Genomic DNA, 26,040 nt, shown 5'->3' with positions numbered 1-26,040 from the left:
AGGCACTTCAGTCGTGTCCGATTCTGTGCGACCCCATAGACGGCAGCCCACCAGGCTCCCCCGTCCCTGGGATTCTCCAGGCAAGAACACTGGAGTGGGGTGCTATTTCCTTCTCCACTGCATGAAAGTGAAAAGTGAAAGTGAAGTCGCTCAGTCGTGTCTGACTCTTCCAGACCGCATGGACTGCAGCACACCAGGCCCCTCCATCCTGGGAGTTGGAGGCCTGGAGAAGGGTTGCCTTCTCCGACCCATATTAAATAGACCTACAAATATTAAAATATTTCTGGGGCTTTTGGCTACCCTTATTTAAATGTAAGTTATTGTTTTAAAACTTAATGTTCCCTTCTACCTCAGTAGTTTTAACTATTTTAAGCTATGGATTCCTTTGAAATGGATATAAACTGTAGACCTTCATCCCAGAAAAGTGCTCATAAGAACACATACTCTGTTTTACATACAATCATTAGACTCAGGACTGCCTCAAACATGTCCTTGGACTTGTTTTATCTGCCTATTCTCAACTAAGACAAGGTTATGAGGAAAGGGACTTTTTTAATGGGGTGAGGGTGAGAGGAAGGTAGTTTGGGAGCCGCAGTGTGAGTATGAAAATAGGGTCTTCTGACAGAAGGATGCCGTTGGCCTGAGGGGAAGTGGGGCTTGCCCAGGTAGGACATCATCATTCCTTCCTCCCCTGTCTCATCCTGGGCAAGGTTGGGTGGACCGAGCAGTGGGTCTCCAATGCAAAGCAGGCAGAACTAGATGCATAACTGACCACTAGATGGCACCACAACACCAGTTAATTTGCTGGCTTTGGGCACTAGTTGGAGAAGGCGATGGCACCCCACTCCAGTACTCTTGCCTGGAAAACCCCATGGATGGAGGAGCCTGGTTGGCTGCAGTCCATAGGGTCGCGAAGAGTCGGACACGACTGAACGACTTCACTTTGACTTTTTACTTTCATGCATTGGAGAAGGAAATGGCAACCCACTCCAGTGTTCTTGCCTGGAGAATCCCAGGGACGGGGGAGCCTGCTGGGCTGCCGTCTGTGGGGTCACACAGAGTCGGACACGACTGAAGTGACTTAGCAGCCGTAGCAGCAGCAGCAGCCTAAACTCAGATGTAGAATAGCTGCAGCAAGAAAAGCTGTAGCGACTTCCTGTCAGGGTCCTCATTCTGTCAGTTGTCTCCAGGGTTTGCTTGCAATATAAGGGAGACAAAACGGTGGGCAAAGATGTATCCACTATCAACGTATGGACAGGGAAAGAAAAGATAAGAGAGGTAGGTCAGGTGTAGAGTGGGACCTGACTCCTGGTTTCTGATTTCCTCTGGAAATAACAATTTCTTGGACATAGCTCTTCCTGTCTCTGTGAAAATGGGTGTTGGCTGGACAGGCCTTTCAAGCTTCTAAAATAGCAAGTTCGTTTTGTTATGTAACGCACTTTCCTGATACCGGTATCCATTTTAAGCCACTTGTGACTGTGCTTTCAATAAGAATTTGGGTGATGTGCTATTACTTAACAAAGGGCATTTTTCTTGATGGGGCATTTTTTTAAAGTTCTCTTTTTTTTTCCCTTGTAATACAGCCAAGTCTGTTCCCGCTGTAGGCATTAAGGTCACTTTGTTTCCTGGCCACGCATGGCACCCTTGATCCCAGTCAAATCTTTTATAAATGCGTATATTTTGGCAAGATAATAGGTATCATGAATCTGTCTTCATTAATTTGCAAAAACAATTTTTTGTCAGGATATCCTTTAACATTAAAAATATATTACTATAGCATTTTATTTTAAAATGAACATAATGAATATTTTTTGCTTCGGGCTAGTACAGTGATATCAATATGTCAAAAACCTAGAGGGAGATGGTTGCCAGCTAATTCCATTTTGAAGTAATTGACAGCTGAGTGTGAAAGGAGTTCACTTCACCATTCTGATTCTTGAGTTTTGAAAAAGACCCTTTGGAAGTAAATAAACTTAACTGGAAAGTAAACCTATACTTCCATGTGATCCAAATCTTGTGATCATTCTGTCACTGAACAGGGCATTGTTGATATAACCTGAGTCAGAATGGGTCTCTGGGGAGGAAATGACTTGATGTGTTCAAAGCAGGCTTCCCTGCTTAGCCTTCACCCAGGGGGAGTCACACTGGCTTAGGGAAGTGAGCAGCTCTCTCTGTGTGTAAAAGGGGCTTGAAAAGAAAGGGAGGGAGGCAAGCCTCTTTGAGTCTGTTTTAGAATTCCTGTCGGGACAAGACTGCCATCCCTTGTGGGAAGTATATGGTCAGAAATGCTGCCTCGTGAGAGCTTTGTAGGAAGGCCTGCATGGGCCGTGCTATGTAGTTCAGGCCACAGGACCTGCTTCTCGAGCCCACTGATGTTTTTGTCTCTTACAGGTGCATAGCTTTAAGGGCTACTGGGAAAAACTGAACTCCAACCTGGAATATGTGAAGTACTCCAAGCCACACTTACACTATAACAACAGCGTGGTCAGGAGAGAGTGGCACAGCCTGATCTCAGAAGAGGTATGTGTGGGTTCCTGAAAGGAGAGCAAGAAGCCCAGCAGAGTAGGTTAGGTGAGGCCCTTATGTCATAAAGCTGGCTTCGGTCCAGCACTCACCACTGTTACCAGGCACTGTTCCTTAGTGCTGCTGATCCCCAGTAGGCAGACCAAGGTTTTCAGTGATCTCTTTCTCTTCAAGAGGAAATTAAAGTGCAAAGAGGTTAGGGACACACACAACACATTCATAGTAGAAGCGGGATTCACATTCGAGTCTCAGATGTGTTCTTGCATTACTTACATAGTTAAAAAGTAATTTTAAAAAATCTATAGGTTCCCAAATTTGCGGTTGCTAGGAGTTAGGGGTCGCACAGAGTCGGACACGACTGAAGCGCCTTAGCAGCAGCAGAAGCAGCAGGAGTTAGGGAGGGCTTCCCTGATGGTTTAGTGGTAAAGAATCCACTTGCCAGTGCAGGAGACGTGGGTTTGATCCCTTGATGGGAAAGATCCCCTGGAGGAGGAAATGGCAACCCATTCCAGTATTCTTGCCTGGGAAATCTCATAGACAGAGGAGCTTGGCTGGCTACAATCCATAGAGTGACAAAGAGTCGGACACACGTGATCAACTGAGCACAGACAGACGGGTTAGGAATGGTTGAAAGCAAAAGAGTGAATATGACTCCTATAAACGGGTAGCACAAGGGAGATCTTGGGGGTGATGGAGCAGTTCTGTATCTGGATTATGGCTGTACATTGTCGTATGTGAATCTATCCATGTGATGAGATGGCAGAACTGTATGCTCACTGGTTTGGGTATTGCACTGCTGTTGTTTATGTAAGAGATGAACACTGGGAGAGGCTGGGTGAAGAGTGTGTGAGCTCTTCTCTGCAGCATTGTTGGCTAGAGTCGTAGTGTTATTGTATTGATATATAAAATATAGTTGGACTTGCAGGTCCCCGAAAACTTGTAATAGGTTCAGAATAAAAGTTTTTTAAGCCAATTTTTTAAGAATCTAGGTGTTGTGATTACCTTGAAAGAAAGTCTCCTTTTTTCTGAACTCTTAACTATATTGTATTATGACCTTAGTGTGAAAAATGTCACCCACAAAACCTTCACCTTCCATACCTCTGATGTATTTTCACTCCTAGAAAACAGGAAAAAGAAGGTCTACGGTGTATGTGAGAAATATTCTTGATAATGCAATAAAGTAAGTAAAATGAAGGACTATTATAGCTATAAGATGGCTATCTTTTGTAATTACTTTGCTGGCTGCCTTTCAGGGAAGTAGCTTATTACTTTTGTTGTATTCTCAATGAGATGATGCTGTCAGCAGCCACCGAGCCCTGCTTTGCAGATTGGAGCTAGAGTTTCTTGTGGGAATAGTTTGTATGTTAAACCTTTTAGATTTGCATCCTGGGGATGGATGACTCAAGGAATAAGTAGTAATGAAAGCGCTTATTAATAGAGCGCTTTAGAGGGCTACAAGCAGTGGGTTGATTTTAAATAAGAGTTAGTCGGCTGGTGAACCTGCTCTTATTTTGAAAGCGTGTTTTCTGAGCAGATGAGTCATCTCAGAGTGCTACAAGCCGAGGCCCCATTCCAACCCCTGTTCTATTTTCTGTTCCCATTATTTCCAATAACTGAGAGCTGCAATTGTTCTAAATTACCGTCATTGTTTGCACTAAAGAGTTTTGAGATTTTATAATTGCTTAATGTGGCTTTTGCCAAGTTGATTAAAGTTTTTGAGGTTTTCAGCAGCCTGAGAACAGTTTCTGCAGTGGTTTTATGGGTTTTTAAACGATAATATCTTTGTATGGTATTGTGGGTTTTTATTTTTTATTTTTTTTATTAATGTTTCCTGTGTGAATAACATTGGCTAATTTTTCTTGTAGGGTGATTTCTAACCTAGAAGCAAAGAATTTGGGTAAGAAAAGACCTGTAATAAAGCCTTCTGGATTTCAGTCAGTTGTTTGTTTGTAACACCATTCCTCCTCCCACTGTGGGTTGGCCGGGAAATCACTTCCACTAGCTCAGTGAAGGCAATACCCTTTACTATCTTCCTGTCAGAGCGACTCCCAGTTCCTTCCATGTCTCTCTTGGCACCAGGTCCTTTGGGAACAGCTGCTGAATGTGCTTTTGCTGTAGGACTCCCTGACTGTAGGTTTTCCTCCTGTTTCCCTGTAGAACTGATCTAATTAACATGCTCGCTGGCTGTACTTGCAGGGTGTACTTCCCTTGGCCTAGAGCTATTCTCTCTCCAGCTATCTATCTGTAGGACTCTTTCACACCTCTTAAAGGTCAGCCTTGCCCTTTTTTTTTCCCTAAGCTGTAATTTTTATGTTGTTTTATGGGCTTGGATGTTTTAGTTATATGCTGGGTGACCCTAATGGAAATTATTTTATACAGTGCTTTGCTGCACATCCTGCAGCTGTGTACACAGCCCATGTGAGCAGTGAAGTCACTGAGCAGCCCTGGGTCGTCCCGGCCTGAAGCCAGGGCTCTGCCACCAGCCCCGGGCAGGAGCAGTCAGCCAGGGGTGTGCACATGCTTGCAGGCTCCCCTTCTTGCATCACTCGGGGATTTGTAGTATGGGACGTGTGACTGGTCTGGCTGAGGTTTCTGTATCTTCTGCTCCCAAGTCTGGTTAGAGCTCCTTCTGCTCCTGTACTTCAGGGCCGTTTGCAGTTATTACTAGTCATTCTGTCTTGATGCACTTTAGGGAACTTCCTCTCATATTTTTTGTTTGTGCTAGTTTCCTAGGAAGAAAGTCACTGTCAGAAGAGAACATTCTTTATGAAATGCGGAATAACCATGAAAACTGCTGGGCTCTAGTTTTGAATTTTTCATCATGAAGGTTGTGTAGGATCCAGTTAGGATTTATCCCAAGGAGTCAAGAAGCATCTGTGCCCTCCTGAAAGGAGTCCTCAGCTCCCTAACCAGGGCAGTTCTACCTCTTGACCAGCACTGTGACTCAGGTTTTGGCAGAGGAAGATGGGGCATGAAGGTGCTCTAGGAGGTCTTCCTAGAGACAGCGTTTGCCTGCCCCTTCAGTCTTGCTGGTACAGTGCAAATCATGGTGGAGAAAGTGCCATTTGGTTTATCTTTACATGCCACTTTTCCATCTCAGTCTAACTACATTTTCAGTCCAATAACTTGTGCCAGTTACTATTTGCCACAGTAATTGACTGCGGTGACTGGTCCCCTCACCTCAGTAATTCTATAAACTACAAGTTGGAGTCAGAAAGAAGGGAGGCACGTGATCCTTCCACTCAGTCCCTGTTCCTGGGTTTGCCACTCCTTAGGTTTAAGAGAGGACCTGAGTTGTTTAGTCTCCTGTGAAGCAGAGGATCTCAGTGACATGTCTCCACATTGAAGAGAAATTTAAGCCAGAGGGCATTGGTGTTGGGAATGTGTTCCTTGTGTTCTCTCTCTCTTTCAGTCTGTGCCTCTCTCTGGTTCACAGTGCTCCCTGCATACCTGAGTGATAAGTTGCAGCGTGTAGGACAGGGTCACACTGAAAGAAAAGTTTTCATCCTGTCAGGAAAGTGTTATATTTTCCCAATGACTCAGAGAAGGGAAGCCCAGACTGAGGCCTCTTCCTTCTGGTCATTTCCTAAAAACCACCCTGCTTGACTATCACTCTGTTTAATTTCAGAGCCAAGATTAACACCCCTCTTCCAGGAGGAAGACAACCACCAGCAGCTGCTTATCGGGCTGGTAAGTGGGACGTTTGGTGCTGGCAAACAGTGAGCTCCAAGGAAGGGGGAGAGGGCTAGATTGTATTTCTCATTCTGATCTTATTTTTCATCCATTCTGTCAACACATGGTTGTTGCCATCCACCCACTGTAGGCCCTGTGTGTTCACTAGTAAGGAACACATATATAATTTCTGCCCTCTTGGTATTTGTAGTCTTGTGAGAGAAACACAGATTAATCAGTCACCCCAATAAATGTATAATTATAAAGCATCATAAAGAAATGTATAACACTGAGAGTATTTAAAACAGGAAAGACCAGCATCTCTGTGGCCTTTGTATTTGTATTTGTAAAATACAAAAGAATAAAGTATTCTTTCTTAAGAAGTCTTACTGCTAGGAAGACCAAAGATGTAAATCAAAATAAATTAATTGAAGAGCAGAATTGGCAAGTAAATCCAAAATCTTAAAAAAAAAAAAAACTAGTTAAACATCTAAATCTGAAAAACATCTTTAACTGAAAAACTAGTTTTTAAAAAATTTAATAAAATATTAGTAATGCTGTGCAGGCTTAGGAATGGGATAATCTATTACCTTAGGTAAGGCTAGTTTAAAAATATGAGAAAAATATGTGTAAATACATAGCCATACACTTAAAAATTCTAGTTAAACAATGTTTCCTTGACAAATAGAAATTGCAAACTGGAGCCAAGGAGAAATAGAAAACCTGAAAGTATAATAACCATAAAATAATTTGGAAAAAATGTCAAAGATTAGCTCTAAAAAAGGCCCCAAGCTATCTAATGAGTTAGTCCTTTCAAACTTTTAAAGACCAGATTATTCTCATATTATGTAAAGTATTTTTGAAGAATGATGGAAAGCTTTTTACTCACTTTAAAAAGCATGATCTTTAAACCAGAATCTGACATGACCACTTTTACTTGTGAATATAGATACCACAGGCTTAATTAAAATACTTTCCAATACTCTGTTTGAAAATACATCTTGGCCATGTGGGCTTATTTCCAGGAAGGCTTAATATTAGTCCAAGAGGCAAAAATGATTCTATGGGTGCTAAAAGTTGATGAAAGTATAATTCAACTCTTGGAATTTTAAACAAAATTTAGTCTCATACTAGTAGCCAACATCCTTCTTAATCTCACTTTGGAGGCATTCCTATTAAAATCAGAAAGAAGCTAAGTGTACTTGCTGTTTTCACTAAAATTTTACATTATTCTAAAAATTCTAGCCAATGAAAGGAGAAACAAGAGTAAAAGAAGATAGTATAATTGTCTAATGAAACAACAAAATAATCAACTGGGAAAATGGAAGATAATAAAATTAAAAAAACAAAGAATAAAAATAATAATGTAAGTTAGTAAACTGACAATGCTATATTTATTTTCATTTTATTAGAATTAATCAGTTTGAAAAGATAATGAAAAACAGTATATAATTTCCAAATCCTTAGCATCTAGCTTTAATGAAATTACAAACAAAAAGCCAATTAAATTTCTCTGACAACTGACTAAGTGACTCACGTAACAAAATAAAGAAGAGTGGGACCAACATTACGAGATATCTAAATGTGCTTTTGATCTGCAATAACTGGAAAAATATAGCACTAACACAAAGATAGGAAATTCTGATTTAATTTTGAATATTTGGTGAATGATAAATGAAATATTTAAAAATCAATGTGAAAAGAAATAATTTTTAGTCAGTTGATCAATCAGTGGTTGACTGTCTTGAAAAGTCAATTAAATTAGATTTTTCCCACCCCAAATACCACTTTATACCATAGAAATATCAGATTAATGAATTTAATATAAAAATTAGTATAATGTATATATTATTTAAATAAAATTAATATATAAATATAAAAAATTAAACTGTGAAATAATTTGAATAAAATAAGTAGACAAATAACACTGAGAAAGCTTTTTAAGTATAGTATTGAATGTAAACATATTGGGAGAAGATTGAAACCTTGAAACAGAACAACAAAAAGGCAAGCAATAATATTTAAAAAAAATATTTGCCACATAATGTGATAAAAGGATAACATTTGGCATATAAATAAAGCTTATAAATCAGTAAGAGGACAACATACCAGAAGGGAAATGGACAAAAACTGTTACCAATGAATTTTCAAAAGTTAATTTAGGCTAAAAATATCTCGAGTTGGGGCAGAGAAAGAAAAACAATACTTAACATTGCTATAACCAAATGACAAACAGAATAACTATATATTTTTTTGTTTTTGCCTATCAAATTGACAAAAATTAAAAATTATATTAGGAAGGGTCAGAGTATGAGGGATTTGACAGTCCATGCAATGGAATTTGAAATTAGCATTAATATAACCTCAGTAGAAGGCATTTCAGCAGTGTCTCTGTAAGTCTAAGTACAGGACCCAAGAAATTCCATTTCTAGGAACTTAGCCTGACAAAATAATCAAGGATATGACAAACAACCCTTGTATACAGAGTTTTTGGTGGTATTATTAATAGTAATAAATATCCCATATGTATAAAAAGGGAATAAATAGTTCAATTATAGTATTTTTTCATAAAATTGGTTACTGTACAACTGTTACAACTAGTGTGATACAGAATATTTAATGACAAACTATTAAATAAAAAAGCAGATTGTAAAATATTAGAATGACTATACACACTGGAAAAAAGGAAAGTAAAAAACCAAAATGTTAATGTAAATTGTAGGATTATGAGCAATGTAAGTTTTCATCTATATGATTATCACAGAAAAATTAAAATGACAATATGCATCATATTTTATCCAGAAAAAAATAATGTTTTTTTTAAAAGCTTAATCATTTAATACATGCAGGAGACTGAAATAATATACCACTCTGTCTTGGCCCAGGATGCCATGGGCTTAGTTTTGCCCAGGGTGTCTGTTGTAAATTTGCTTAGATATTAATAGAAGATACATACATACATGTGTGTGTGTTGTCAGTTGTACAATTCCCATGGTACTTATTGGTACAAAGATTTCTCTAGCTAAGAGGGTCTGTTGCTGAGCAACAGACAAAAAAGACAAGGAAGAAGGGGAGAGAAAAGCAAAAAGCTGGGAATGCTACACTAATCGGGGAGCCCAAGGGATGGTCCTAACAGTGTGGCTATAGAAACAAGCCCATTTGGAGACACTAGAATAAATTTTTCCATACCTTTGCATGTTAGGGAACTGCATGGAATTGTTTTAGCCATTGCACAGAGGGAGGTACCTGGGGCATTTCCTTTTTATTCCAGCCTCTGTCCTTCCAAACATCCAAACCCTGTTCCTTCCTATTAGCATAGACTTTCCATGTTTAGAGTTGCTCCTGTTAGTTCTCCAGAGCCAGGAGCAGTAGACTTCAATCCTTTGGTAGATCCCAAAGCTTTTGACTGCTGAGCCTAGTGATTTCCACTGGCTAACCTCCACTGGCTACTTTGGAGAATTTTAACAGGACTGGCAGCCTGACTCTAAGCTGCTCACTGGGCTTTGGGTGTATCATAAGTCATTCCTGTTGAGGAAAATGGTAGTGCCGCCTGATTTATGCCCATCAGAGGAACATCATGGGTTATACATTTCTGCTAGTGGGATCTTCAGGTCCAGTATTTTTCATATTGATAGGGAATGTTAATAAATGAATTCAAACCAGTTGCAGGTGTGAGTGGGTAGGTTGTGACTTATCTACATTCTGTTTTCAGATGGTGTCTGAACTAAGAGACCATCTTTTGAGACATCTACAGGGTGTAGAAAAGAAAAAAATTGAACAGATGGTTCTGGACTACGTTTCAAAACTGGTTGGTTTTGCTTTATCTTCTCTACCCGTGCACCCCTTCCCCAACCCATCTCCTTGGTCCCCTGGTTTCCAGTATGTGGTTCAGTATGTTTTTCATATTAGGATTTTGGATCTCTCCTGTCCTCAAACCTGTATATATGATGCTGTAGATTGAAGAAAGGGGAAAAAGAACCAAAACACAAGAACAGGCCTTGGAAGTGGTTTATTTTTCCCTTCCAGTAGTGGTTATATATGCTTATGGAACAGTGCATACATGTGTTTACATATGCATGGAACAGTGATGAATTCAGCATGGGTGCCAAATGTTCATGCCATCTTGGCATTTTCCAGCTCCCTATTAAACTGTAGGTAGTAATTTCTGTACATGGAGGTTTATGCAACGTGAGAGAACTTGAACTTCAATTCTTAATTAGCCCCAACAGCCTAATTAGGCAAGATTCCAGCTCAGTTATATGAATACTACCACATTAGAATCTGCAGGTGAGACTGGCAGTTCATTCACCGGGTAGCCACTCATTGAAATTGTGTGATCGAACTTAATAACACTGGCCTTTGTGTAAACAGAAGTGATGAGGCTGGATTGAAATTTGAGCCTGTCTTGGTATCTTTCCTTTTTTTTTTTTTTAATTTTAAAATCTTTAATTCTTACATGCATTCCCAAACATGAACCCCCCTCCCACCTCCCTCCCCATAACATCTCTCTGGGTCATCCCCATGCACCAGCTCCAAGCATGCTGTATCCTGCATCAGACATAGACTGGCAATTCAATTCTTACATGATAGTATACATGATAGAATGTCATTCTCCCAAATCATCCCACCCTCTCCCTCTCCCTCTGAGTCCAAAAGTCCATTATACACATCTGTGTCTCTTTCCCTGTCTTGCATACAGGGTCGTCATTGCCATCTTCCTAAATTCCATATATATGTGTTAGTATACTGTATTGGTGTTTTTCTTTCTGGCTTACTTCACTCTGTATAATCGGCTCCAGTTTCATCCATCTCATCAGAACTGATTCAAATGAATTCTTTTTAACGGCTGAGTAATACTCCATTGTGTATATGTACCACAGCTTTCTTATCCATTCATCTGCTGATGGACATCTAGGTTGTTTCCATGTCCTAGCTATTATAAACAGTGCTGCGATGAACATTGGGGTACATGTGTCTCTTTCAATTCTGGTTGGTATCTTTCAAAATGTGTATGGAACTGAGGCCTGACCTTACTTAGAATCTAGAACTAATATGATAGATAAAAAATTTTTAAGTATTTAAATATGAAGAATGAGAGAAAAAAAAAACCCTCCAATACTCCATTTCTCTAGTTTGGATAGAACTAGTGTGTAAATATGAACAAATATTTTTGCATTGAACTCCAGAAGATTCAATTTATTGGATATGGCCCTGATTTAATTTCATGTTCAATTTTTATAGTTTTCCCCTTTTATTGCAGTCACTGGTATCTGTTTTTAAATGATATATTTGAATTTCTACAGCAAAGTTTGACTTTTATAGTTTTTACTAAATTAGGAAAGGTTGGTATTTGCATATACTAATGTGTACAAGCGGGGCATTGGAACTTTCTTAAATAATAATTCGTTGCGGTAGAAAAGGAGCTCACTTTACAAATGTGTTACTGATCTTTCTTAAGTTGATACTGACTTGATTTCACTGTCCTTTTTAAAAAAATTTTTTGTGTTTATTTATTTTTGGTTGTGCTGGGTCTTCATTGCTGTGCAGGCTTTTCTCTAATTGCAAGTGGGGGCTGCCCTTTGTTGTAGTGTATAAGCTTCTCATTGCGGTAGCTTCTTGTTGCAAAACACAGGCTCAAGGGTGCATGGGCTTCAGTAGTTACAGTGCATAGGTTCAACAGTTGCTATCCCCAAGCTCTAGAGCACAGGCTCAATAGTTGTGGTGCACGGATTTATTCGCTGGGCAGCATGTGGGATCCTCCTGGACCAGCGATCCAACCTGTGTCTTCTGCACTGGCAACAGATTCTTTACCATTGAGCCACCAGGGAAGCCCTTTCTTTGTCCTTTCATGCTGCTGCTACTGCTGCTAAGTTGCTTCAGTCGTGTCTGACTGTGTGCGACCCCATAGATGGCAGCCCACCAGGCTCCCCTGTCCCTGGGATTCTCCAGGCAAGAACACTGGAGTGGGTTGCCATTTCTCCAGTGCATGAAAGTGAAAAGTGAAAGTGAAGTCACTCGGTCATGTTCAACTGTTCCCGACCCCATGGATTGCAGCCAAACAGGCTCCTCCGTCCCTGCGATTTTCCAGGCAAGAGTACTGGAGTGGAGTGCCATTGCCTTCTCCATGTCCTTTCATAATGCACAGTTATTTATCATGTCATATATCATCCTTCTTTTGACTTTAAACATCCTCTTCCGGAGTGTTAGGGTTTTTCTTCAAGCATCAGTCTTCCCTTTAGTTAATCATATTAAAAAAAAAAAAAAATCCACGTGACACCAGTTTGTGCTAACAGCTCCTAGAACCAATCGGACCAGAAATGGTAGCAATGTAGTCTCAGAAAACTGAGACTTGGTGCCCCTTGCCTTTCCAACCCAGCAGTCACTGACTGATGCCAAAGCTGCTTGCCCTGCCCAGAAACAAACATCTGCGTCTCCCAGTCCCCTTCTAGGAGGGTGACTGGACAACCTTTAAAAATAAATCCTGGGAAGTTGCTTCAGAACCTGATTATATTGCTTGTGTGTTATCTTATATGATTTCAGCCAGGGAGAGACTGAGAATCTATATCACTGAGAATAAATAGTGTCTGTCTGTGCTCATATGGAAACTCTTCCCAATTTTGCTCCCTGTCCTTTGTCTACATGTGCAGTGCATGGGTTTGTGGTCCTGATAACAATTCCTGGAACACTGTCCTATTGCTGACAAGCTAGTGAAACATAGAACTTGACTTGAAACTAGTTTTCCTTCACAACCATGCACGGGACCTCCCTTCTGTTCAAAATCGCCTTTCCTCTCTCGGCTGTCTACCGTGTCACCCTTGCCACATAACAGGCCTAAGGCAAAAAACTCTGTTGCACTTGACCTTCACTGGGGGACAAAGGCCTGTGACTGAGGGCCTGTGTTGTGAGCGGTGGGGCCGGTTAGCCGTGGGGAAGCCCTGCTGGGGCTCTACCCACGATGACAGTGGATGCTCTGTTAGATGTGGCTGCTCATTTTCAGTCTTTCCATTTTGAACTCCAGGGCTTCAGAACTGACCTCTGAAAGGCTGGGTCTATGTCCAGGCACAGCCAGAATGCCAGCTGCCCTGAAGTGCCTGTTAGAGCTATGGAAGCAGAGCTGTAGGGGCTCCTGAGGGGGAAGGGTGTGAATGGAAGTTAACAGACTCTCTTTACCCTCTAGCTGGATCTCATTTGCCAAATACTGGAAGCCAGTTGGAGGAAACATAATCTTCATCCCTGGGCTCTCCACTTGTACGCAAGTATTTCTTGCTCTGTTTTATTCTGGAGTGCAAAATGCTAAACAACTCTGCTGCCAGTATTAGTGAAGCCTTGATTAAACGTAGTAGACGAAAGTAACTTTCACAAGTTCTTACACCATCCGTCCTAGTTCTGAACTCAACATTTAAAGTTATGCCCCTGCTGCTTCACCCATTCTCTTTCTTTGGTATATGCTTGGTTGAGGAGGGAGGGGCACATAAGCTCAGTACTACCAAAAAGGGGAATTTGAGTTAACGCAATTTGTCATTTATGTGCCTACTGTCTCGTTAGATTCTAGGCATTACAACAATGGTCATCATCATATCTGTGAAGCTTTCCATAGGGTACTGCCTTTCACGGATAGCATGAATTTCATCTGGACGTGGCACTCAGAGCCACTGCTTATGTGCAAATGGGGTTTTGGAAATGAGCTGCTTGGCTGAATTGCTGCTTTGTTCTTTGACCTGCAGCAATAGACAGGCGAGTGCTGCTGAATTTGCGGTCTTTCACATCATGACCAGGATTTTGGAAGCTACTAACACTTTGTTTTTACCCCTGCCTCCTGGTAAGTCTTGGCTTTTTGTTGTTGTAATACATTTGTTCTTCCTTTTGGACTTTGGCACATTATGAGTTTAAGAATGAGACCTCCTGAGTCAGAAATTTTTGGTCTCATGTCACTGTAAGAGATGGGTCTGAGGTTGGTCTCTGCTGATCACATCTCCTCTGATTTTTTTTTTAAATATTTATTTATTTGGCTGCACCAAGTCTTAGTTGTAACACATGCGATCTTTAGTTGCGGCATTTGGGATCTAGTTCCCTGACGGGGGATAGAACTCAGGCCCCCTGTATTGGGAGCACACAGAGTCCTAGCCACTGGACCACCAGGGAAATATCTTCCTTGTATACTTTAAAAAGCAGATTGAAGGCCAAGAGAAAAGCCAAGTCTAACTTCTATGGAAACTTGCTGGCGTGTGCTTTCTCAGTAGATGCGGGGAGCTTGGAGTCAGCTACTGTTCCTTTCTAGAAAGATGAAGTACTGGGCAGGGGAAATGGGAGAAGTCTTTAAGGAGGGTGCAGACTGGAATGATGAAATCCATCTCCTCTTTCCTGGGGGAGGATTTACGGTCTCCTGCTCCCTCTTATTGAGTGTCGGTAACTATTACCTAGATTCAAGGCCCTATTGCAGAAGGCAGTGGCACCCCACTCCAATACTCTTGCCTGGAAAATCCCATGGACAGAGGAGCCTGGTGGGCTGCAGTCCACGGGGTCGCTAGAGTCGGGCACGACTGAGCGACTTCACTTTCACTTTTTACTTTTGGAAAAGGAAATGGCAACCCACTCCAGTGTTCTTGCCTGGAGAATCCCATGGACAGCAAAGCCTGGTGGGCTGCCACCTATGGGACTGCATAGAGTCAGACACAACTGAAGTGACTTAGCAGCAGCAGCAGCAGCAGCAGCAAGGCCCTATGGACGAGGGAGCTCTGGTTAACCAGAAACTCTCTTCTGATTATTAAACTGTACTGTAGCTTGTCACCAACTTTAGGGGGCCAAATCTGGTCCCTTTGCAACTGTCTAGGACTTCACTTTCACTTTTCACTTTCATGCATTGGAGAAGGAAATGGCAACCCACTCCAGTGTTCTTGCCTGGAGAATCCCAGGGACGGCGGAGCCTGGTGGGCTGCTGTCTACGGGGTCGCACAGTGTCAGACAAGACTGAAGCAACTTAGCAGCAGCAGCAGCAGCAGCAGCAGGATATTTTGAACCTGTGGAAAACTTCATTGATGTCTCCAGGCCTAGTTTATCTGATCAAGAAAGTTAACATTCAGAAGGAAGTGGACCTGGCTGTGTTTCAAAAATTGAGTTGATTCTTATATGTTCCTTGGAAACTGAAAACTTCCCTTGGGATTTTCAAACAGGACCAAATCAGATCTCAAAACACTCCTGGCACGTGTGCCTGCAATCGTTCATTTAATTGGTCGTTTTTTAATTCAATCAACAAACATTTGTTGAGCCAGGTACTGGACTGGTAGGTAGAGCAGTTCCAAAAATTAACACAAGCCTACTAGGGAAAATATGTGTATAAATCAATATTCATTTTAAGAAACAAATAAGCTCCTGTTTACTCTAAACTGCTTAGCTTATGCTGAATATGTTTAAGTTCTGATGAATTTTAAGCTTATGGTAGCTATCACTATGTAATATATATTAGCCAGTTTTATTTAATTTGTTCTTTCCTATACATCTGTCCATCCATTCCTCATTAATTTGCTCCTTTGCTCATTCATTTTCCACTGACTGTATACGGTATCCATTTTGTGCCAGATACTGTTTTAAGTACTTTACACAAATTAGCTTATTTAATTTTCATAATGATGCTAAGTGATAAGAGCTTAAATTGAACCAGAAATAATTAAATTGCAGAAATAATTAAATTATTTCTATATAATCAGCTTTTGACCAACAAAGATGGCACTTTCATATGGTTCCATTTAATATTATTCCCATTTTATAGATGGTGAAATTGAGGCACAGAAAGGAAGAAACTTGCCTAAAGTCACACAGCTATTAAGCAACAGAGCAATGCTCAAATCCAGGGAGTTTGGCTCCGAAATCTATGCTTCTAACTACTATTCTGTGCTGCCTTTTGAATTTTATATTACAGTTGAATTAGTTGATATTGAAACATTGGCTATTTATGGGTGCAGAAAATCCCCACAGCACATCTCAGCTTCTCGGCATTTGTGAAGTATCTGACACAGTCTGGAATCCATTATACTTTCTCTATCCATACACCTTATCTTACAAGATCTGCTTGTCGTGGAGGCACAAAGGGAGTTTCTTGTGACTTTGCAGGGATCTAAAAGTGACGGTTCATGAGAAGAATGGCAGGTTTGAAATGGAATATGAATTGTGAAGTACCCTCTAGAAAGAATGAAAGGATTTCATGAAAGTTATGTATGGTTTTCTGGCTTAAATTCTTAAATGCTTGTCTTTAACACAGTAGACCTGGTAGAGGAATGTTCACCATGGATATCTAAGCTCCTTTTATAAATAAATAAAACTGACTCACTGGGGATAATATTCTATCTGGGAGATCATAAAAATCCACTTTCTACGGAATGTTGCATTTCTTCACAGAGCTGGATAAAGACAGAAAACAGAAAAACGTTACCCATAGTGACTGAAAATTATTATGAGTAAGACTTAAATGGCTGGTGTCCATGGATCAAGTAAGGAAGAGCAGTTTCTCTTTCTCTTTTTTTCTGAAAAGCTTCTCTAATATGAAGTGGCACTGGATTGTGTGTGTGTGTGAATGCATATTATTTTTGTGTGTTCATATGTAAATGAGCTTACTTTCCAGGCCCCCTGGACTGTTTGAGTTCCAAGTACAGGAACTTGTAACTGGAATTAAAGATAAAAAAGTGAATGGGGGCCACAGAAGGGAAGTCATAGTTTAGAGCCGGAGTATTTACAATTTAAAAGGGCCCCGTGTTCCCCTTACTGCCTGGAGAAGGCCCAGAGTCCTAGAGGATGAGTACTAGAGTTGGCTGGTGGAAGAACTGTCTCTTTTGGAGCTGATGCCTACTTCTGCCCAGTTGGCTCTGTTGCTTAAAGCTGACATGCTGAGAGTAAGCCCAGAACGGACTGTTGAATTTGGGACTGTGCCCTTGGGAAAGAGGATGAAAGGGTGTGAGGGATTTTTAGGACATGGATGTGGGGCTAGAGAGGAATTTTGAATCTAGAGAACTATAAGATCAGTAGCCTATTAGAAATTCTTTTTCAGAAATAATCTGATAACTTTTTTAATCTTGGGAAGACTGTCCAAATCCATTTGAAAAATCTCGTGTTGCTAATTAGCTAATAGAATCTTTTTTTTTTTTTTTTTTTGAATCAGGGTATTTGGGAGATTCATCCCATTGTCAGCCCATTAACATTCGCTTGAGGGCAGAGTCTGAACTTTATCTGACCTCAGTGTTGCCAGTGACAGGGGACTCCAGTCTCCCTCTGCTCGTGATTCACATGCTTGGAGAAGGAAGCTCTACGGCCTCTCTGAATCCGAGTCCCAGCTGTCTGGCCATCATGTCTTCGTCATGTGTGCCTTTCAGGCTTGGCAGTGAATCTTCGTTATTCCCCACCCACATCTAATCAGTTTCCAAGCCAGTTCATATCTCATTGCCCCTCCAGGCTCTTCCCTCCCTGTCACTATCAGTGTCCGCAATCCCTCCTGCACAGGTTCACGCACTGGCCTCCCAGCAGGCCTTCATTCCTCCGGTAGCAAACTGTCACTCCTGTCCGTTCTTTGCCTGCAGAGAGTGTCCAACTCTTTGTGACCCCATGGACTGTAATCCACCAGGCTCCTCTGTCCATGGAATTTCCCAAGCAAGAATACTGGAGTAAGTTGACATTTCCTTCTCCAGGGGATCTTCCTGACCCAGGGATAGAATCCCCATCTTCTGTGTCTCCTGCACTGCAGGCAGATTCTTTACCTGCTGAGCCGTCAGAGAAGCCCATTCTTTGCCTGTTGCTATGTTAATATTCTGAAAATAAAATTCAGAACCTCCAACCATCCTGCTCAAAAGCTTCCAGTGCCTCCCCAGAGTTTACTAAATGATAGATTCCTTGCTGTCATTCAGCATTCAATCCCTGACATCTACATTCAGAGCACCCTTTACTTTTCCTTCGTAGAACTGGTCATTAAAAAAATGCATGTTTATTTTGTGATTATTTGATGGTCAGTCTTCCCTCTAGACTGGAAAGTGGATGGGAGCAGCAGTCACGTCTGTTCCCATCACTGCACACCCAGCCCCTTTGCCTGTTTGTTGAATAAATTAACCTTTCCAGCCTTACCTCCCACCATTCCTCTTACACACCTATTCTAACCCAACTGGATCATTTACCCCTTCCTGAATGTGCCACATGCTTTCTCACCTTTGAGCCTTTGTTCATAGTGTTCCATTAATACCAGTTATTGAGGCGAGATAACATGGTTAAAAGCCTAGACCAAAATGCTACAGCCTGGGTTCAAATGTCAGCTCTGCTGCTTCCTATTTGTATGATCCTGGGAAGTTTTCTTAGTTTCTGTGAATCTTGGTTTCCCAATTTATAAAATAAGGATTGAGCAGTACCCACCCCATGGTGTTACATGAGAATCAGGTGAGCCTGTACATAGATGCAAGACCTCAGTACGTGTCTGGTATTAGTCACCGTTGTTGTACCACGTGCCAGGCTCTTCAGAGACCTAGCTCGAGTTCTCACAGCAGCCCTGCAGGAAAGGTGCTGGTGATTCTGTTTGAGGGATGAAGAGACGGAGACCAGAAAGGCTTAGTCACCTGTATCTAGTAAGCAGCACAGCACGGTTCTGGCCTCTGTTTACTCAGACCCGCATGGCTTGCTGCTTCTCCAGTGCGTGCGTTCTCTCACATCATTTCCACTGTCAGGAATGGCATCGACCCTGCAAAGCACCTCTCACCTGACGTCCAAGGGGGCTTTTCTGGTTCTCTTCCAGTCTGATATCTTCTTCTCCTGTGGATGTTGTGTGTCTGGGTTAGTATTAATAGTGGGCTTAGAGCTCTAGCTTTGGGAGAACTAGGGTAGCCCTGCCCATGAGACTTCGATTTGAGAGTGCCTTTTTATTGAATTCATATAGATTTGCTATCTAACCATATCATTTTAGTTTTTCTTTTCTATGATTTAGTTCAAGGAGACCCCAAAAGCCTTTCTCCAGGGCAGACCCAGAGATTAGTCATAAAAAGCATTCCCTTCTGGTCCAAATATTTTCTCCTTCAATAAAATGGTCCCTGGCCATCAGCCTTTAGCCTGGGCATGTGGAGTTTGAAGCTCTTCTGTTAATTTTTCTATTTTGCAATTTTACCATAGAATTATAGACCTATTAAAAGTATAAAAAAAACTGTGAACTGTATTAAAAAAAATTCCATTTTTATGCCCTCTTCTTCACTTTGGTCTAGGAAGATGTACATGGTGGAGGGAATACATGTTTATTGGGGACTTACTATATACCATACTTGGTTGTGATAATACAAAGAAGGAACCTTGGACCTTATCTTCAAGGGCCTTTAAGAAGCATTTGTTTGACTCCAGGCACCAAGCGGGGAGCTGAGTGCTTTACTGCCATCACCAGATTCGTTGCCTCTGGGAGGCTAGAGATGTTGGCTGACCGTGTTTATCATCCTGGATCTCTCTTCCCAGGTTTTCACACTCTGCACGTGATCCTTGGCGTCCGCTGTCTGCCTTTGCATAACCTGTTGCATTACATTGATCATGGAGTGTTACTTCTCACAGAAGCAGCTGTCACAAGGCTCATGAAAGGTAAGGCCTCTGAGTTTGCTTCATCCCAGCCCCAGCACCCCCCAGGCTGCCTTTGTGGGTGTGCGACTGTGTGGTCACTCCAGGCCCTGCCACACTCAGAAGGGCCCACACACAGTTTAATGCTCTGCCGTCAGTCTACAGCTGAAGACGGGCTCCATGATTCCGCAGCTGGGCCTGCTGAGTACAGTACGTTTCCCGTAACCATCCTTGGGCCAGTGTGCCTTAGCCCTTCAAGGGCTTCTCAATCCACACACAACTATTAGACTCCTTTTCTGTATGTAAGAGTACTTGAGGATAGGAGACTGAAGGCTTTTTTCTCAAGAAAAATCTCATGAAATGGCTTGCTTTCAGCTGATTAACTCTGTCCTCTCAACGTAAGACTGGGAATGCAAGGAAAAATGGGAGATACAGTACCTGTGGGGATTCGAACTTGAAAAAAGGTCTGTAATATGATAACCATTAAATTATTCAACTGTGGTATTTCACAGATGAGTTTTGTTAATATATATTGAAGTGTTTGTCATTCCTCAAGGTGCCTTCTGTTTTAAGTTAGCAAAATTGCTTTGTGACTGGCAGCCTGTTTCAGAATCCTGTTCCATGATTTGTAGCAGCGGCTTCATTAAGAAATCCCTTTTTTATTCATAGAGACACAAACTAATATTTTCATAGCGTTGTTAGACTTGTCTTGGAAAACAAGGTTGGGACGTGTGTTGTCAGGATGAAGCACTGAAGTATTAGCTTGCTCAGGTATTAAAACGGAGCTTTCTGTTTTGTTTTGTTTTCTTTTATTTTGTTTGCCAATTTCTAACTTTCTTGTAGATCTGGACAATACAGAGAAAAATGAAAAACTAAAATTCAGCATCATCGTGCGGCTTCCTCCGGTAAACCTGAAGTTTACTTTATTTTCTAAGCCTTGGCATGTACCTTCTTTAATTTTTTCTTGCAAGAAGAGCATTTGCTTGCTTTTGGGTTGAAGTCAATTGAATTTTTCACGCTTCAGCCTTTTCCAAGAAATCCCATCCGTCCCCACCCCTCTGTCTGCTGCCCCCGCTGGGCCTACCGAGTACTTGCCCCTCTGGCTGTGTGTGTGCTTCTTGGCACAGACCACCTAGAATGTTTAACCATTTTCTCCTCTTAGGAAACCACAGTAATATTTCCATCTGTGAGTCTGAGGGGAGGCAGAGGGGAAACACATGCTTTTAGCATTTAAACTGATAAATTTAAATACAGGTGAGGTCAGAAGGTTCTGGAACTGTATTTCCTCCCACTGCTGTTCCTGCCATGGCAGGAAAACATTCCCGGGTTGAAGGAAAGATGAGAAACGTGAGCGAAAGGGTTAAACAGGCACTGCTTGTTTTTGTGGAGGATATTAGCTCTCTGAGTCAGAAATGCTGTGAAATTAAGAAATCCCACTGCAAGGTCTTCAGAGCCTCCAACTCTGTGGACTTCCTGGCCCCGAGAGCCTTGGCCAGCTCTGTGCTGTGTACATACCTTGAACACTCATATCTCTAGCATGATCCTCCCACCAAGGGGTGTCTGATGCCTTTCAGGACCTAGTCATCTTGCTTTGTAACATCTTCTCACCTTCACAGGCTTACCGAAGCAAAGGCAAGAATAGAAAACAAAGCATATTTTCCATGGCTAGATCTCTCTGGGGAATATCTCTGAACATTTAGTTTGGTTTCTGAACATGTTTTTCTTTTCTTTTCCCCTTATACTCTTAGGGAATTGAAATTTTTGAGCAAGACATTTTCAGAGTACATGCCTACAACCTTTAACTTCATATTAAAATATCACTTAGGGTTGGCATGCACATACTCAGTTTTGAAGAGTAACAGATGAACTCCATTTCAAAAAAAAAGAGTTTGGCAACATCAGTGCACAAATTGCTTTCCACAGAGTTGCATTTAAGGGAATATTTATTCAAAATTCAGAAGCATACCTCATAGGAAATGGCCTTTCTCCAAGGTCATTAACTATAAAGATGACATCTTTTAGACTAACTAGCTGGAATACAGCTTGTAAAATTATGAATAGATATAAGATAAATTTACTTATTGCTGTGAGCTATAGTTGCCTCTCTCTATTTTTCCGTATTTTTAATTACTGACTTAAATTTTTTTAGTGTGGAAGGTACAGAGATTCCTACATACCCCTGTCCCTGCACATGCATGACCTCCCCCATTATCAACAGCCCCCACCATAATGGTTCATCTTCTACAATGGATGAACCCACACTGACACACCATAATCATCAAAGTCCATAGATCACATCAGGGTTCATGCTTGGTGTTGGTCATTCTGTGAGTTTGGACAAATGTATAAGGAGATATCTCTCATTGTAGTATATACAGAGTATTTTTACTGCCCTAAAAATCCTCCTCTACATATTTTTTTAATTTGCAAAAATAGCTTACAGGTCAGAAGATCTGTCGACTTTGGGATCATCCTGTTAGTTCTAATATAATTTCACGGAACCATGTAAAGCGACTGCTTCAGAACTACAACAAGCAGGTGAGTCTGTGTGGAGCGGAGCCCTGCTATATGTTTTTTTGGAGCCTCTTTGTCCATTTTATGAATGGCCTTTCTTGGTGCTGAAGTATGGACAGCAGTTTATAGTTCTTACCACTTTAAGTTCGTGCTTTTTCGGAGAATCAACTGACTTCACAGCTGTTTCCCTTTTAGCCCTGGAGTTCTGTCATGGACAAGTCGTCATTCAGTGTAGAGTTTCTGCCTCTGAACTACTTCATTCACATCCTGACAGACATCGAGTCCTCCAATCCAGGTTAAGTCACTCCTCTATTTCTCAGAATTTGCCTGTTTTTCCTTGATACATCCATCAGTCTCTATTTACTCCTGTGTACCCGTTTCTTACCAAAATGTCCCTTACTGGTAAGTAGGATCTTATTGCATTTGGTTTTAATTAGCAATATACAGTTTACTACCTAAATTACCATAACCACCTTTCAGGTTTAAAAAAAAAATTAAGTTATAACCCATTTGGTTGGTGTGAATGGCCTTTCTTGGTGCTGAAGATGAATAAATTTTAACAACACATTCTCAGAATAATACATTTTACTAGGATATAAAATAACTATGATTTCAGTGAGTTGTAGGCACCATATTATAAACGTTCTATGACCTCACAGTAACTCTTTTCTCTGGTTTTCCTTTCAGCTCTGTATGCTTTTGAAGGACATGACAATGTGGATGCAAAATTTGTAGAGGAAGCAGCTCTGAAACACACCGCGATGCTTTTAGGATTATAAAGAGAAAATACAGTTATACCTGCTTCCAATATCTTAATCTTGCTTATTAGCTCCATTCTCATTGAGAATTCTTTAGCAATATTTTAAATTGGTAACCAAAGTCAGAGTACCTTGTTGAGCCATCTGAAGGTCAGTTTAATACTTTGTTCAGCTAGAACTAAACCACTGTGCTTTATCCCATTTTGAACAGCAGATGAACAGTCAAGTGTAGAGAAATGACAACCTGTCCAAGGAGGTATGCAATGGTGTAAATTCTTCCAAGTGACTGATCTTCCTAGTACTCTCATTGGCCAAAAGTTAGCTTCTGCTATACTCTGAAATAAAATATGCTTCAAAAGTGTAGGAACAGTGCTTAGAAAAACAAAAATTAGACGTGTCATTGAGTATGTGACAAGCAGAAAAATTAAAAGTTGCAGAAAAACTCTATCGGAAGGAGGATACTATTTTAAAATACTAAATTTAAACAAAGTGAGATCTATTAATTCCAGTACAGAATAATTTGTAGAATACAACAGTTTGAACATACATAGAGTAGGATTTGTCTTTGTGAAGGTTCAGATGAAACTGTATTTAATATTATAAAGTGTTTTTTTATATTTATAAAAGTTTGATTTAGCAATACCTCATCATTTAAAAAAAAACACTGAAAGTTTTGGCCTGACTCCTTTGTTCTTTGAACTTTACCTTTTCATTCCTGTCAAGAATCATGAGTCCATGAACAAGTTCCCTGAACCCCATGAAGCCTAATGAGTTCTCCCATTTTTCTTTTTTTCCCCTTTCTCTTCTACAGTGACATTCCAACCATAATATAGTTGCTTCCTGTAAAAAGCCCATGACCCTTTACTTTTGTCTCTTTACGCTGTTTCCATCAGTGAACTTGTAACATTTTAATGATTACAAACATCACTAGCTGGTGTAATAATTCAGCTTTTTTAAAAATCATCACTGTATTCTAAAAATTATCCTTTCCTACACAATTTCCCGTTTTGGTTAAATCTTTCATGGTCACTGAGGTCAAAATCTTGGAGCCATATCAGCAAGGCGGTGCTGATTTTTCCTCCTGATAAGGTCACTATTTTTCGTTCCCTACGCTTTCCTTTTCTCACCAGGGTTGTTTCTGTTGCTTTCTGAAGTCTAATTCATCTGACGCATATTTGAGATAAACACTAGTTTGATCCTATCACCACTTTCCTCATAATCCTTCAAGCACTTGGCATTTATTACAGGATAAATTCCAAACTCCTTGACATTCAAGTCTCTGATATCCTGGCCTCATACACTTGCCTAGTACTAGTGTTCCCTTCGTACCACACTGGCTCACCGGGCCTGGAGCACGACTTTTGTCTTCTTACTTTCAAGTCTTCCTCAGGTTATTTCCCCCACCTGGAATTCCCCTCCACTTATTAAAATCTTATTTATGCTTAAGAGCCAGATAAAAAGTTGCATCTGAGTGATCGATCCCTGGCCACTCCAATGCACAGTGGTATCTCACTCTCCAGACCTGTAGCATTGTTGTAATATTTAAGCATTCAAACCTTTCTGATTTTTAAAAATTATTTTTCCTTTCAATATTGTTAAACCTCTTATGTGTTTGTTTTTTGAACCCCTAATTACTGATCCTACAGCACAGCAGCTGTGTTTAAGTATGCAGTATTTTCCGGCATTAACCACAGCTTATACAGCATCACTTATAGGCACTCCCAAGGAATTGCTTTTTAATGATTTCACAAAGCAGTCAGGTAGGTTCAGGACTCCTAGATTGAGGAGGAGATTCAGTTTGTCTGTAAATCCAGTCTATCAGGTGGGGGCTTGGCACAGATTTTGTTTGGTTTAGAAAAACAAACGAATGTGATATTTTCACTCTCAGAGTAGAGAAATTAAATTTGTAACTGATATCAATATGAAATGACAGTAGTTTGAGCATATTAATGAGTGGAAGAACCACAGGCTTCAAATCTACTTGTGTATTTTTATATGAGAAAGTGAACAGAATCATGAAAGTATATTTGGGTGCAATACAATATAGAGTAATGAAATAAGTGAAACTGGCCTCATTTTCAACTCTTTCACATGCAGAGTTATAAATATTTTCATTGAAATTTTGAAAGATCTGGCATCAAAAGAAAGTAATCACTAGCATATTTGCCTATAATATTGTGGAAAATCTAGTTTTAAGAAAGGAAAAATAGGGCATGAATGTTTTGCACAAAAGGATTCTTTATTTGTAAACAGAATCATTTATAATGTCACTTTAAAAAAGTCAAGGTCCCTTACTGCTTTTCAGTTTAGATTTACCAACATCAACTTCCAATATAGCTATTTACTTACCAAAATGAGTTATGCCCTTGTGATACTTGGGATATTTTTCTTTTAAACCATTTTTTCTTTCTCTTTAAAGTGAGTATATTGAGCAGGATCTCCTTTTCTTTCTGTAATAAAGACCACTGCCAATTTCTGTACTTTGTTGAAAAGGTGTTTATTTTTATCGCATTTGTATAGCACTCAGACTACAGTATATTTCTGAAATGTAATCAAGAGATGGAGTGAAAAAGAAAAATCGATGGGTGTGAAAGGAAGTATATGTTGTTGTCTGTTGGGTAATTGTGGATACTATGTTTGTTTGTAATTTAGGGCTGTTTGCTGACATTTTCCAGCTGTGGATGTGAAAAAGCCTGGTTGAAGTATCTCCTTCAGAAGCCTGGGTTGGTTCACATGTTCAGATTTCAATCGGCTTTATAACAGGTTTCCTTATGTGTCTTATGTTGGCCCCAGGTTCACTGGGTTTGAAAGGAGCCAGAGCGCCATACGGTTTTGGCAGAGGAAGAGTGGCCTCTGCCTCTGGGATGTAGGCATTTGGACGCTGCTCCGCAGTCGTGTAAACACCATTGGGCAGCTGGCGAGTTTCAGCTTCCAAGAACTCCTGCAAAGAATGATTTATCCTTTTCAGTTTTTGAAAACAGTGGTTAAATCACTTTATCCCCAGGGCCCATCAGAC

General features: G+C 40.6%; 2 protein-coding genes across 2 annotated transcripts in view; one reads left to right on the top strand and one right to left on the bottom strand.

Moving 5' to 3' along the window:
- The window catches only part of GSAP (gamma-secretase activating protein), an 89,536-nt gene extending 64,032 nt beyond the window's left edge, over positions 1–25,504 (top strand). The window contains exons 20-31 of the mRNA XM_018047267.1: positions 2,392–2,520; positions 3,645–3,703; positions 4,389–4,420; positions 6,152–6,213; positions 9,908–10,003; positions 13,373–13,443; positions 13,920–14,014; positions 19,657–19,776; positions 20,596–20,657; positions 22,189–22,290; positions 22,462–22,561; positions 22,954–25,504. Coding sequence (XP_017902756.1) covers positions 2,392–2,520; positions 3,645–3,703; positions 4,389–4,420; positions 6,152–6,213; positions 9,908–10,003; positions 13,373–13,443; positions 13,920–14,014; positions 19,657–19,776; positions 20,596–20,657; positions 22,189–22,290; positions 22,462–22,561; positions 22,954–23,045 — 1,020 coding nt within the window. The 3' untranslated portion in view covers positions 23,046–25,504. The remainder of the gene's footprint in view (positions 1–2,391; positions 2,521–3,644; positions 3,704–4,388; positions 4,421–6,151; positions 6,214–9,907; positions 10,004–13,372; positions 13,444–13,919; positions 14,015–19,656; positions 19,777–20,595; positions 20,658–22,188; positions 22,291–22,461; positions 22,562–22,953) is intronic.
- CCDC146 (coiled-coil domain containing 146) overlaps positions 25,504–26,040 on the bottom strand; it is a 141,608-nt gene continuing 141,071 nt past the window's right edge. Inside the window, exon 19 of the mRNA XM_005679099.3 lies at positions 25,504–25,965. Coding sequence (XP_005679156.1) covers positions 25,762–25,965 — 204 coding nt within the window. The 3' untranslated portion in view covers positions 25,504–25,761. The remainder of the gene's footprint in view (positions 25,966–26,040) is intronic.

The sequence above is a fragment of the Capra hircus genome, chromosome 4, assembly GCF_001704415.2.
Source record: "Capra hircus breed San Clemente chromosome 4, ASM170441v1, whole genome shotgun sequence".
NCBI classification, from domain to species: domain Eukaryota; kingdom Metazoa; phylum Chordata; class Mammalia; order Artiodactyla; family Bovidae; genus Capra; species Capra hircus.
Note: the sequence above shows the minus strand (reverse complement) of the source record. Positions and strands in the feature narration are given on the sequence as shown.